The sequence below is a fragment of the Caretta caretta genome, chromosome 5 (genome assembly GCF_965140235.1).
Source record: "Caretta caretta isolate rCarCar2 chromosome 5, rCarCar1.hap1, whole genome shotgun sequence".
NCBI lineage: Eukaryota > Metazoa > Chordata > Testudines > Cheloniidae > Caretta > Caretta caretta.
In genome coordinates this window covers 89,157,289-89,170,657 of record NC_134210.1, presented here as the reverse complement: position 1 = coordinate 89,170,657, position 13,369 = coordinate 89,157,289, and the positions used below count along the sequence as shown (strand labels likewise).

At 41.9% G+C, this 13,369-nt stretch overlaps 1 protein-coding gene across 1 annotated transcript in view; it reads left to right on the top strand.

Moving 5' to 3' along the window:
• LRRC2 (leucine rich repeat containing 2) overlaps window positions 1-13,369 on the top strand; it is an 87,312-nt gene that overhangs the window by 27,866 nt on the left and 46,077 nt on the right. The window contains exon 4 of the mRNA XM_048851564.2: window positions 8,707-8,863. Within this exon, the coding sequence (XP_048707521.1) occupies window positions 8,707-8,863 (157 nt within the window). The remainder of the gene's footprint in view (window positions 1-8,706; window positions 8,864-13,369) is intronic.

The following is a 13,369-nucleotide window of genomic DNA, read 5'->3' as shown; positions in this document are numbered from 1 at the left end:
GTGGAGGGACACAATAGCAGAGTACAGGAAAGTGGCCGATGAACGTGAGGAGAGGTGGCTGCAGGAAGATCAGAGGAGGCATGACGCAACGCTGGGACTACTGCGGGATCAAAAGGACATGCTCCGGTGTCTGCTGGAGGTTCATGAACGGCGGCAGGATCACAGACTGCCACTGCAGCCCCTGTTTAACTGCCCTCCCTCCTCCCCAAGTTCCATAGCCTCCTCACCCAGATGCCCAAGAATGCAGGGGGGGCTTGGCTCTGGGCACTCAACCACTCCATCCCAGTGGACAGCCCAAGCAACAGAAGGCTGTCATTCAACAAGTTTTGAAGTGGCCTTTTCCTTCCCTCCTTCCCCCGCACCTGGGCTACCTTGTGAGTTATCTCTCTATTTTTATAATCAATTAATAAAGAATACATGTTTTTTAAATGATAGTGACTTTATTTCCTTTGCAAGCAAGCTGTGATCGAACGGGAGAGGGCGGGTGGCTTACAGAGAATTTAGAGGCAACCAAGGGGGTGGGTTTTCATCAAGGAGAAACAAACAGAAGTGTCACACAGTACCCTGGCCAGTCATGAAACTGGTTTTCAAAGCTTCTCTGATGTGCAGCGCTTTCTGCTGTGCTCTTCTAACTGTTCTGGTGTCTGGCTGTGCGTATTCAGCGGCCAGGCAATTTGCCTCAACCTCCCACCCTGCCATAAACGTCTCCCCCTTACTCTCACTGAGATTGTGGAGCACACAGCAAACAGCAATAACAATGGGAATTTTGGTTTCGCTGAGGTCTGAGTGAGTCAGTAAACTGCGCCAGCGACCCTTTAAACGTCCAAATGCACACTCTACCACCATTCTGCATTTGCCCAGCCTATAGTTGAACAGCTCCTTACTACTGTCCAGGGTGCCTGTGTATGGCTTCATGAGCCAGGCTGGGTCCCCAAGGAGACCTATAGGCATTTCAACATCCCCAACAGTTATTTTCTGGTCTGGGAAGTAAATCCCTTCCTGCAGCCATTTAAACAGACCAGAATTCCTGAAGACGCGAGCGTCATGAACCTTTCCCGGCCGTCCCACGTTGACGTTGGTGAAACGTCCCTTGATTACCTACTGACTGGTAGCTGTCTGGCATTGCAAGTTTCCATAGGGCTATTGCCACTCACTTGTGAACTGTGAGGGCTGCTCTCATCTTGGTATTCTTGCGCTTCAGGGCAGGGGAAAGCAAGTCACAAAGTTCCATGAAAGTACCCTTAGCATGCGAAAGTTTCAGAGCCACTGGGAATCATCCCAAACCTGCAACACTATGCAGTCCCACCACTCTGTGCTTGTTTCCCGGGCCCAGAATCGGCATTCCATGGCATGAGCCTGCCCCATTAACACCAGGATCTCCAAATTGCCACAGACCACGGTTTAGGGAAATCTGTGTTCATGTCCTCATCACCGCGCTGCCATCGCCTCCTCTCCTGGATTTTCAGGTGTTGGTTCTGCATAAACTGCACATTAATGCGTGAGGTGTTTACAATGGTCATAACTGCTGCAGGCATGAGCATGAGCTGAATGGGCTCCATGCTTGCCGTGCTATGGCATCTGCTCGGGCAATCCAGGGAAAAGGGCACAAAATGACTGTCTGCCGTTGCTTTCATGGAGGGAGGGAGGGTTGACTGACTACATTTACCCATAATCACCTGTGACAAATTTTTGGCCCCATCAGGCATTGGGAGCTCAGCCCAGATTTCCAGTGGGCAGTGGAGACTGTGGGAACTGTGGGATAGCTACCCACAGTGCACTGCTTGGAATGTCGACACTTGCCACGGTACTGTGGACGCACACCGCCGAGTTAATGTGCTTAGTGTGGACGCATGCACTCGACTTTAAACAATCTGTTCCCAAAAATTGACTTCTGTAAAATTAGAGTACTTTTGTAGTGTAGACATGGCCTGAGAGGGATGAGGTGTGGAACATGCTTTCAGAAGTCTTAAAAGAACAACACTCCAATGCAGAAACTACAGAACCCGAACCACCAAAAAAGAAAATAAACCTTCTGCTGGTGGCATCTGACTCAGATAATGAAAATGAACATGTGTCAGTCTGCACTGCTTTGGATTGTTATCGACCAGAACCCGTCATCAGCATGGATGCATGTCCCCTGGAATGGTGGTTGAAGAATGAAGGGACATATGAATCTTTAGCGCATCTGGCACGTAAATATCTTGCGATACTGGCTACAACAGTGCCATGAGAATGCCTGTTCTCACTTTCAGGTGACACTGTAAACAAGAAGTGGGCAGCATTATCTCCTGCAAATGTAAACAAACTTGTTTGTCTGAGCGATTGGCTGAACAAGAAGTAGGACTGAGTGGACTTGCAGGCTCTAAAATTTTACATTGTTTTATTTTTAAATGCAGGTTTTTTGTATATAATTCTACATTTGTAAGTTCACCTTTCATGATAAAGAGATTGCACTGCAGTACTTGTATTAGGTGAATTGAAAAATACTATTTATTTTGGTTTTTTTACAGTGAAAATACTTGTAATCAAAAATAAATATAAAGTGAGCACTGTACACTTTGTATCCTGTGTTGTAATTGAAATCAATATATCTGAAAACATCAAAAATACTTAAATAAATGGTATTCTATTATTGTTTAACAGTTGTGATTAATCGTGATTAATTTTTTTAATCGCTTGAGAGCCCTACTTGACACTAATATAGCAATCCTTAGTTCTTAATGAAAGATAAGTAAAATTTTCTAAGCCTTTCAGATTGATTCTGGACAATGGAATAAATCACTAAATTATTATTTATTCATTCACAAAGTTATGAAGGAGTCAGATGGCTGGGATCTGTGTCTGAGATAGCAGAGTAAAGCCCAGCATGTTGGATCAGTCTATCTCTAACAAAAGAAAAAGGTTTTGCATGATTATCTTTTTACTTATGGAGAATATTCAGGATGAAATACTGGCCTCAGTAAAGCTGATGGGAATTTTGCCATGTGACTCTGATAGGACCAGGATTTCACCCTCAGTGCTCACTTTGATGAATTAGGAATAACAGATGTGAGGAGAATTTGTACAAGATGGAAAGAAATGGCAGACCAGTGAAGGACAGCAATAGAGCTAGGTCACAGCAGAGCCAGGGAACAAAGAAGTTTAATGTACTTTCTCTCTGCCATCCACTCTTCCCAACTTCCATGCAGCAGCTATCTGAACCTTGCCTCTGGGGTGGGAGGAGAGCATGCCAAAGACTGTCCCTCAAAAGCAAGTGGGAATGATGTGGATGAGGAGAGGAGTATGCACCAGCCAGTGGGGGAAGAGAAGTACTTTGGCTTTGGTAAAGGGATAATGCAACGTCCGTCTAACCCTCAGGCCAAAGAGGAGCTCTGGAGGAACTGTAACTAAATGGAGTGTCTCAAATCTTTCTAGCTACTTATATGGCCCTCATTACCATCCTATCTGAGCACCTCACAGTCTTTATCTTCACAACACCCCAGTGAGGTAAGGAAGTGCTGTTATCTCCATTTTACAGATGGGAAACTGAGACACAGAAAGGCTAAGTGACTTGCCCAACGTCACACAAGTCATATGTTGTAGAGAAGGCCTTTAAACCTGCATCTTGTAAATCCTAGGTGAGCCCCTTACCTACTGGGCCACCCAGCCACTTCCTTCTGAGAGCTCCTCCTTGGCTGGTACAAGTATGTGTTACCCCATAAGTTGAAGCTCCAAGTTAAGTCTCAGTGTAGCCCATAATGGTGGGGAAAATCAAGAATGAGCTGAAAGAAGAGCAGTAATAGTTTGAACCTTTATAATTTATTTATTTATAATAGATATAAAAATAACTACTGCACAGTTGGAGGGGTTGGGGGGAAGGAAAGGGTGGGTTAATCTTCCACAAGACTTTAGAAAGATTTCTCATTACCAGCCTTGAGGCAATTCAGGCACTTTATTTTTTAACTGCCATAAACTGACAAATATATAAGATGGATCAAAATATGGTATATACCTCCTGGGCAAATGAAGCAAAAAATGAAACAATCCATATCAAAAAGAGAAGAGGAAAAAGAATTACATATAGACTCAATGTCTGCAGATTTACATATATATATATATATATGAAGTAATGGAATTAGAACTAGCATTAAATTATTCTTTAAAAAAAAATCCCAATGGTCAACATTTGAATGTCTGTTTCAATGTACTGCTAATCACGTTAAGATGAATGATTTAGCTGTACATAAGTAGCACTATAACTGGGGCTTAATTAGGAGGAACCTATTAAAATATATCACCTTATTAATATTTTTGGGGAAGCTAACAAATTTAAAGAAACACTGAGGTTTCTGATCTTAAAAACAACTTAAAATTGTGGCCTTCACAGTTAAAGTTGCCTTTGTAATGTAAAATTCTAAAAGAACAAAACCAAACCCACACACAAAGATTTAAAGGGAGTAAAGGTGGAAACTATGAAAACTCATTTTATGAGGCAGAGTTACTGCTGCAGAGCTGGTGATGGCGCCTCAGCTAGATTATTTATTTCAGATGTTACCACTGCAGAATGATATAAAACCTAGCAGTAAGACTGCTAGATGATATGCTACTTTACAAAAATAGGGTCTAAAATTACCTAGTTTTCATCTTTATCAACTGATTTCTATCTGACCCAAGTTTAGGGTATTTGTTGCATAATTCAAACCATGAAAAGTTGGTCAGAATTGAAAACCAATTAACTAAAACAATTTAGTATGAATTCAAAGGCTTAAAAAACCTGCACTCCCCATCATTCAAAATGCCTGAAACACATCGGTTAAACTGAATGGAGTTTTGAAAATGACCCCAGTAGCAAATTCTTTGCCAAGTATTTGAAATAATTCTAGAAATTGGCAAGGCAAAAATTGCTTCTAATTTATGAGCTGTTTAAAGACACTATTTCCATGCTTCCTGGAGCCAAAAGAAAGATTTGGGGGTAACATTTTCAAAAGCACTTAGGAATCCTATTTCAGAAAGTGAAAGTCAATGGGACTTGGGCTCCTAAGTGCCCAGGTCACTTTATGAAAATGGAATTTAGACTTCCCAGTCACGTAGACACTTCTGAAAATTTTACCCATGATTTTGACCCAGGGTTGCTATGTTGCTGTATGACCAAGTTAAAAAGAGTTTGCACTCTTCGGTCCCAGTGGGTATGTCTACATAGCAATTAGAGACTCACAGCTGGCCTGTGCCAGCTGACTCCGGCTGCGGGGCTCTTTATTGTGGTGTAGATGTTGGGGCTCGGGCTAGTGCCCGAATTCTCACTCTTCCCCTCGCAGGGTCCTAGAGCCCAAGCTTCAGCCTGAGCCCAAAAGTCTACACTGCAATTACACAGCCCCTTAGCCTGACACCTGCAAGCCCAAGTCAGCTGCCATGGTCCAGCCACAGGGTTTTAATTGCAGTGTAGACATACCCTATATTCCTTCTCAGCAGGAGACAAATTTGGAAACATTGATAAATGCTAAAAGGCAGATCTCAAAGGACCAGACTATTCTGGACCTGATTCAACAAAATACTTAAGCACATGCTGAAGTCAATAAGACTTAAGCATATGTTTTATTAAAGGAGCACGAGATTACTTATGTGCTAATAAATAAGCATCTGCTTTTGGCATTTACTGAATTTGTGGCCTCTATGACTAAACTTATTTGAGTTCAAGACTGAAGAAACCCAACATTCAAACTAGCATGAGAACATTAAATATTTTTATAGTGAAAACTAAGGGAGCGACTTGCTATGCTTAAATTCTGAGGCATATAGGAATGCAAACTTTTGCACAGAAGTGAATGTTTAATTCTACAGTTTAGTGAGGCCAAAGTTGTCAAATCAGGGTGCCTAACATTAGATGCCTAATTGTGTAAATAATGGCTTGTCAATATAACGGTGATGTAATGCACTCTATGGAGGTGTGATTACTAAAGCAAACTAATGTGTTGTACATTAATTGATCCATGCAGACTCAGCTGAAACACATCCATTCTTTTTCCATTGCTCGTGAATAAAGTCTTAGGGAGTTGCTTTGTGAATAAGTCCACGGCTTTTGCTCTTTCTCCAAGACAAATTGAATATTCATACAGTGGGTTTGTTGAGAATACCCACATCCTTATTTAGGCAACACTCACAGTAAACAACCATCAACATATGCAGAAATAAATATTCCCTCCCTCTCCTTCCCCAGTTTAAGGTCATCACCTTCACTGACTTCTCATCTCAGGCATTGGCACCCTGATAGCAGCATTGGCTGGCTATGTAGACTCCCTCCTCAAGCCCTACACTACTAGCACTCCCAGCTATCTTCGACACACCACTGACTTCCTGAGTAAACTACAGTCCATCGGTGATCTTCCTGAAAACACCATCCTAGCCACTATGGATGTAGGAGCCCTCTACACTAACATTCCACACAAAGATGGACTACAAGCCGTCAGGAACACTATCCCCAATAATGTCACGGCAAACCTGGTGGCTGAACTTTGTGACTTTGTCCTCACCCATAACTATTTCATATTTGGGGACAATGTATACCTTCAAATCAGCGGCACTGCTATGGGTACCACATGGCCCCACAGTATGCCAACATTTTTATGGCTGACTTAGAACAACGCTTCCTCAGCTCTCATCCCCTAATGCCCCTACTCTACTTGCGCTACATTGATGACATCTTCATCATGTGGACCCATGGAAAAGAAGCCCTTGAGGAATTCCACCATGATTTCAACAATTTCCATCCCACCATCAACCTCAGCCTGGTCCAGTCCACACAAGAGATCCACTTCGTGGACACTATGGTGCTAATAAGCGATGGTCAGATAAACACCACCCTATACCGGAAACCTACTAACTGCTATGCCTACCTACATGCCTCCAGCTTTCATCCGGACCACACCACACAATCCATTGTCTACAGTCAAGCTCTACGATACAACCGCATTTGCTCCAACTCCTAAGACAGAGACAAACACCTACAAGATCTCTATCAAGCATTCTTACAACTACAATACCCACCTGCTGAAGTGAAGAAACAGATTGACAGAGCCAGAAGAGTACCCAGAAGTTACCTACTACAGGACAGGCCCAACAAAGAAAATAACAGAACGCCACTAGCCGTCACCTTCAGCCCCCATCTAAAACCTCTCCAATGCATCTTCAAGAATCTACAACCTATCCTGAGCTGTAGCTCACGAAAGCTTATGCTCAAATAAATTTGTTAGTATCTAAGGTGCCACAAGTCCTCCTTTTCTTTTTGTGGATACAGACGAACACGGCTGCTACTCTGAAACCTATCCTGAAGGATGACCCATCACTCTCACAGATCTTGGGAGACAGGCCAGTCCTTGCTTACAGACAGCCCCCAAACCTGAAGCAAATACTCACCAGCAACCACACACCACACAACAGAACCACAAACCCGGGAACCTATCCTTGCAACAAAGCCCGTTGCCAACTGTGTCCACATATCTATTCAGGGGACACCATCATAGGGCCTAATCACATCAGCCACACTATCAGAGGCTCGTTCTCCTGCACATCTAGCAATGTGATATATGCCATCATGTGCCAGCAATGCCCCTCTGCCATGTACATTGGCCAAACTGAACAGTCTCTACGTAAAAGAATAAATGGACACAAATCAGACGTCAAGAATTATAACATTCAAAACCGGTTGGAGAATGCTTCAGTCTCTTTGGTCACTCGATTACAGACCTAAAAGTGGCAATTCTTCAACAAAAAACCTTCAAAAACAGACTCCAGTGAGAGACTGCTTAATTGGTGATAGCTCACCTTACCTGATCACTCTGGTTACAGTGTGTATGGTAACATGCATTGTTTCGTGTTTTCTGTGTATATGAATCTCCCCACTGTATTTTCCACTGAATGCATCCGATGAAGTGAGCTGTAGCTCATGAAAGCTTATGATCAAATAAATTTCTTAGTCTCTAAGGTGCCACAAGTACCCCTTTTCTTTTTGCGGATACAGACTCACACGGCTGCTACTCTGAAACCTGACTTCTCATAGTGACTTTGGTCACTCCTGTATGCTGGGTGAGTCCTGGCTTTCTCTACTTGTGGGGAAGTTCTTGGTTTGTCAAGTCACACTCCCTGCCTTGCTGGTTATGGTAGCACTTAAGCCTTCCAGAAGAAGGTTCTGTTGAATTCCAACAAGTGAGCCTAATTTTGCCATCAGTTTTCTACATAGAGAAGTCTAATTGAAGTCACTGGGAGTTGTGTGTGTATACTAAAAGGCAAAATCTGACCTAGTGGCTTTGGATGGCGATCTGTCTGCACTCTTTTGAAGTCCGTTCAACACCTTTGTTTTTAACTTCTTTGCAAAGACAATATTTACTATCCTGTTGCAATAAATTGGAAATGATGTGCACTATGCATTGCAGCCCTATTGACCAAATACACTTTACAAAAGTACCTGGATAGGATGATTGAAAATGATCACTGGGAGGACAGGACCCACAGTTCAGACTGTCTGTTGTAAACCAATTTAGGTAGCAATGAGCAGTGGCAATGCTCCTCCTAGAAGGCAAACTCCTGGAAGGGATGTTAACAAAGTACCATCCTACCCCAAGAGAACCAAGGGAAATTAAGAGGATAGATGTTAGCCTGGCTTTAATTCAGAAATATGGAAAAATAAAACACTAGCCAAATGCTTTTGATCTATGTAATCTCATTTAATTACAGGAATTTCCAGATTCATTGGAAGAACAGACACATCTGAAAGAATGGCATATCTACAAAACACAGATACAAATCATTCCAGCCTACATTGCCCTGTTTCAAGAGCTGAAAGTATTGGAGTTATCAAATAACCAGATCACACATCTTCCAGTTGAAATTGGTATGTTGATTTGGATTTTGCTATTTAATTTTGTGGTTAAATGTGCAAATGCATGGTGGTCAATTGGCATGAAGCTCCTTCTTGTAAATATAGACCGACCCAGTCCCAAAATATGTTCTTTCTACTGTTTTCAGCAAATAGTTATGTCTGGATGTTTACTGTTTTTCTGATACTTTATATGTACTGAATCATGTATGATATTTTGCAGTCAAACCTGGCCAAAATAAAGAGAGAATGACACTCACCTATTGTTAAGTTGTTAGGCAGTGACTTTGGTTTCTATGGTGCATTGTTTGTTTTTAAGTTCTACTTAAGAATGGACAGCATTTTATGGCCCATTGTTAGGTTATCAACAATGAGAGCAACATCACGGAACACCAGCCTGAAACACACAAGGTAAAGTGCACGCGCGTACACACACACACACACACACAAAATAAATAAAATCAAAATTCAGATACTAGCAATGGGGAAACCCACAACATATAACTTTGGATAAACGCCTTTTTTAAATCCATCCATTTCACCTCAGTAGTGAAGGGATCTTTAAAAAAGGGCTATTTCCAATCCAGGCAACCAGGGGTTTTGCTCAAGACCGAATTTAATTCTTAACTCATATAGTCTGGCTTTTATTACTTTTAAGTTTAAACACATGCTCATACTATTTGGCCTTTTAGTGGTTTACAGTGGTCTCTCAAAATTTGTATTTTGTTTTTGAAAGATTCTACCAGTGTGAGAGAGCTTTGTTATACTTAAAATGAGGAACATTGCTGGAACTGGTACTATCAAAGCAGAAGAAACCCTCTGTGCAGCTACAAACCACACTTACACAGTAAGGCTGTAGCCTACTCTAGGGCTTAGGCCAGGCAGAGAGATTTGAGTCTGCTATGCTACCTACTCTTCTGGCCGTAGAGACTATGCTTTGAGATCGAGAGGTCCCAGGTCCATGCCCTGCAGATGACCCAACTGGGGTGTCAGTATATATATAGCTATATACAATGCCAGTATATTCATTCAAGTAAAGGAGAAACAGGATTTAAAAAATGAAACCTCCCTCTTTTCAATTATCTGTCCCAGAATCTTATGCAATCTTTGCTGGAAACACTGCAGCAGAGCTGTAGCACAGTCATGGCAGTTAATCTGTCTCCCAAGAATTCTTCTATTGACCTAGCGCTGACTACACCGGGAGTTAGGTCGGCTTAGCCATTTTGCTCAGGGGTGTGGATTTTTCACCCCTCTGAGCAATGAAGCTGTGTCAACATAACTTTTTAGTGGAGACCTGGCCTTAGCTTTTATTTCTATTTCTTTTAGTTAGAGACTTGGTACTTGGAGTTCACTGCCAAATTTGGCTTTCCCAGCTGGTAGAGTAACACTGATACTTTTGATTTATTTATTTATTTACATTGTATTTTATATAGATAATTGCCCACTGACATAAAAAATATTTTATAGGGGCATTCCGGTGGCTAAATAGTATAACAAATCAAGGAGGAGATTATGAACATAAAATAAAAACTCGCAGTCTGGCTGTTTTATCTGTATTTTAACCTTAAAACTGACATAGGCCAGTGGGCTTAATTGGTGGAAACATTCCACAAGGCGGCAGTAGGGAATAGGGGGAAAAATGATTCCAAAATTAGATTCTATGTGAGGTACCATGAAAAAAATGGTGAACCATAGTTGTCTTAAATTAACTAAAGACAGGACTGCCTAGACTATTGTATCCCATATTAAAAAATTACCACTGCTTAACCATTTGAAGCAGGTAAAGGCCATTAGAGTTTCTTCAGTCTGTGGTGATACTGGATATTAACAAAGAAGTCAGTCCTGCACATCAAAGCTGATTAAGAAAAGTAATAATATTTGTTTCAAGGAATAAAGACATAAAAGCAGGTATTACTGGCATGACCTGTTCTCTACAGAAGGATGATTTTGAAGCCATTCAAGACCTACTTTGGTAAATGAGGATAAAAAGTTTCAGATTTGTTTGCTACCAACCAATTATCTTTTTTTAAAAAATCCATTCATTGGACTAAATTTTGCCTTCAGTGATTTTCATGCAATTCCCACTGAAAGAATTATTCTGGAGAAGTTCTATGACATGTGTTACACAGGAAGTCAGACTAGATGATCACAATGATTCCTTCTGGCCTTGAAATCTATGAATAGCAACTGCAGTTTCTCTGTTCTATGTGTGAAATTCAGCCCTGTGTGTAGGGACTGTGTGGGGTGTATAATTACCAATTAAGTTCTGTTTTGTGTTTTTTCAGCGGTGCTTAGCTTTGTGTGGTCTCACTGCATAATGTTGAGTTTTGAAGGTTTGGGGCCCTACTATGCCAGTGTGAGGTCCTCCACACCACATAAGCCCTGTGCTGAGGGCGACTGTCTGCACAGCAGACCAGAGGGGTGTCTGCACAACCCTTACCTGCAGTGGAAAAGTCTACAGGTCAACTGTGCATAGGTTGGACTTGAAGGCCTTGATAATGGATGGGCTGTGCGTCCCAGCAATCCAGATCTTGTGGTGTAATTGCCTGTGACATAAGGGCCTGATCTAAAACCCATTAAAGTAAATGGGAGTATTTGGGTCCCTTTGTATCAGATGCCTCATGAGAAGAGGCTGCTGCTGCTATTTCAAGATATAAACTAGAATACCAGCTAAGGGGGAGGATTTCATCTCCCTAATAACTTTGCAGTCTACCTGTTAGAACTGATTACTCAGGTTCTATGCAAGTGGAAAAGTGGAAGCACAAGTCCCCCCCACCCCCATACACACACAAACTCACTCTCCTGCTGGTAATAGCTCATCTAAACTGACCACTCTCCAAGTTTAAATCCAAGTTAAACCAGAACATCTGGGGGGGGGGTAGGAAAAAACAAGAGGAAACAGGCTACCTTGCATAATGACTTAGCCACTCCCAGTCTCTATTTAAGCCTAAATTAATAGTATCCAATTTGCAATTTACTACCCCCCCCCCCGATGTTCTGGTTTAACTTGGATTTAAACTTGGAGAGTGGTCAGTTTAGATGAGCTATTACCAGCAGGAGAGTGAGTTTGTGTGTGTATGGGGGTGGGGGGGATGTGAGAAAACCTGGATCTATGCAGGAAATAGCCCGACTTGACTATGTAAAGAGTTGTCACTTTGGATGGGCTATCACCAGCAGGAGAATGAATTTGTGTGGGGGGGTGGAGGGTGAGAAAACCTGGATTTGTGCTGGAAATGGCCCACCTGTTGATCACTTTAGATAAGCTATTACCAGCAGGACAGTGGGGTGGGAGGAGGTATTGTTTCATATTCTCTGTGTGTATATAAAGTCTGCTGCAGTTTCCACGGTAAACATCTGATGAAGTGAGCTGTAGCTCACGAAAGCTCATGCTCAAATAAATTGGTTAGTCTCTAAGGTGCCACAAGTACTCCTTTTCTTTTTGCGAATACAGACTAACACGGCTGTTCCTCTGAAACAAGTCTTTCCATGCAAACCTCTGTGCGTGTTGGCAGGTATAAACAGAAAAATGCCCTTGATAACTGACTTCCTAAGGTGAGCCAGGCTGGCAGAGGGTCACTCCTGCAGACCTCGTAAACTAGATGGGATGGAGATTTGGGGGGATATCTAGCCAAATTTTCACATTATAGATTTTTTTGTTTCAAGAAAATCCCCAAGAAATTCTATACACAAAGCTGTATTTTGCTTTTTAAATAAAAGAATTGTAGGATATTGTGTTGCATTATTTTAAAAGTACTATGTGGTCATATAATTAGAGTGTTTTTTTGGGAACGGAGTTAAGATTGTGTGTTCAACCTTAACTTTGGCATTGCCTGATTTTAACTGTGAAATCTTGATATTCTCTCTAAAATAGGCTTTTTTTGTTTGTTTGTTTTTTTGGGGAGGGGGCGGGATGGAACATGTAATCAATTAGTTCAAGTCTAATCTAGAAAATAGAAAAGGAGTACTTGTGGCACCTTAGAGACTAACCAATTTATTTGAGCATGAGCTTTCGTGAGCTACAGCTCACTTCATCGGATGCATACTGTGGAAACTGCAGAAGACATTATGGTCTCTGTGTATATAATGTCTTCTGCAGTTTCCACAGTATGCATCCGATGAAGTGAGCTGTAGCTCACGAAAGCTCATGCTCAAATAAATTGGTTAGTCTCTAAGGTGCCACACGTCCTCCTTTTCTTTTTGCGAATACAGACTAACACGGCTGCTCCTCCGAAATCTAGAAAATGTACTTTAGTCTAAAAAAGCAGCTTGGCTTTTAAAATTTCTTTGACTATATAACATGCTGGCTGAGACATCAGTTTTGAAACCACACAAGTGTGATCTTAATACCCATTGACTTAATGGGATGTACGTACACTCTTAATCTCTTTGCTGAAGCAGGGCCTGAATGTGTTCACCTCGCTCTAATGGCTAGTTTGCTACCACCTAGCAGAGCCGTTCCTTCAGCTCGTGTGGTGGAGAGTTGTGCTTTGGTATAGAAAGTCCTGGCTTCAATCCTTGCTG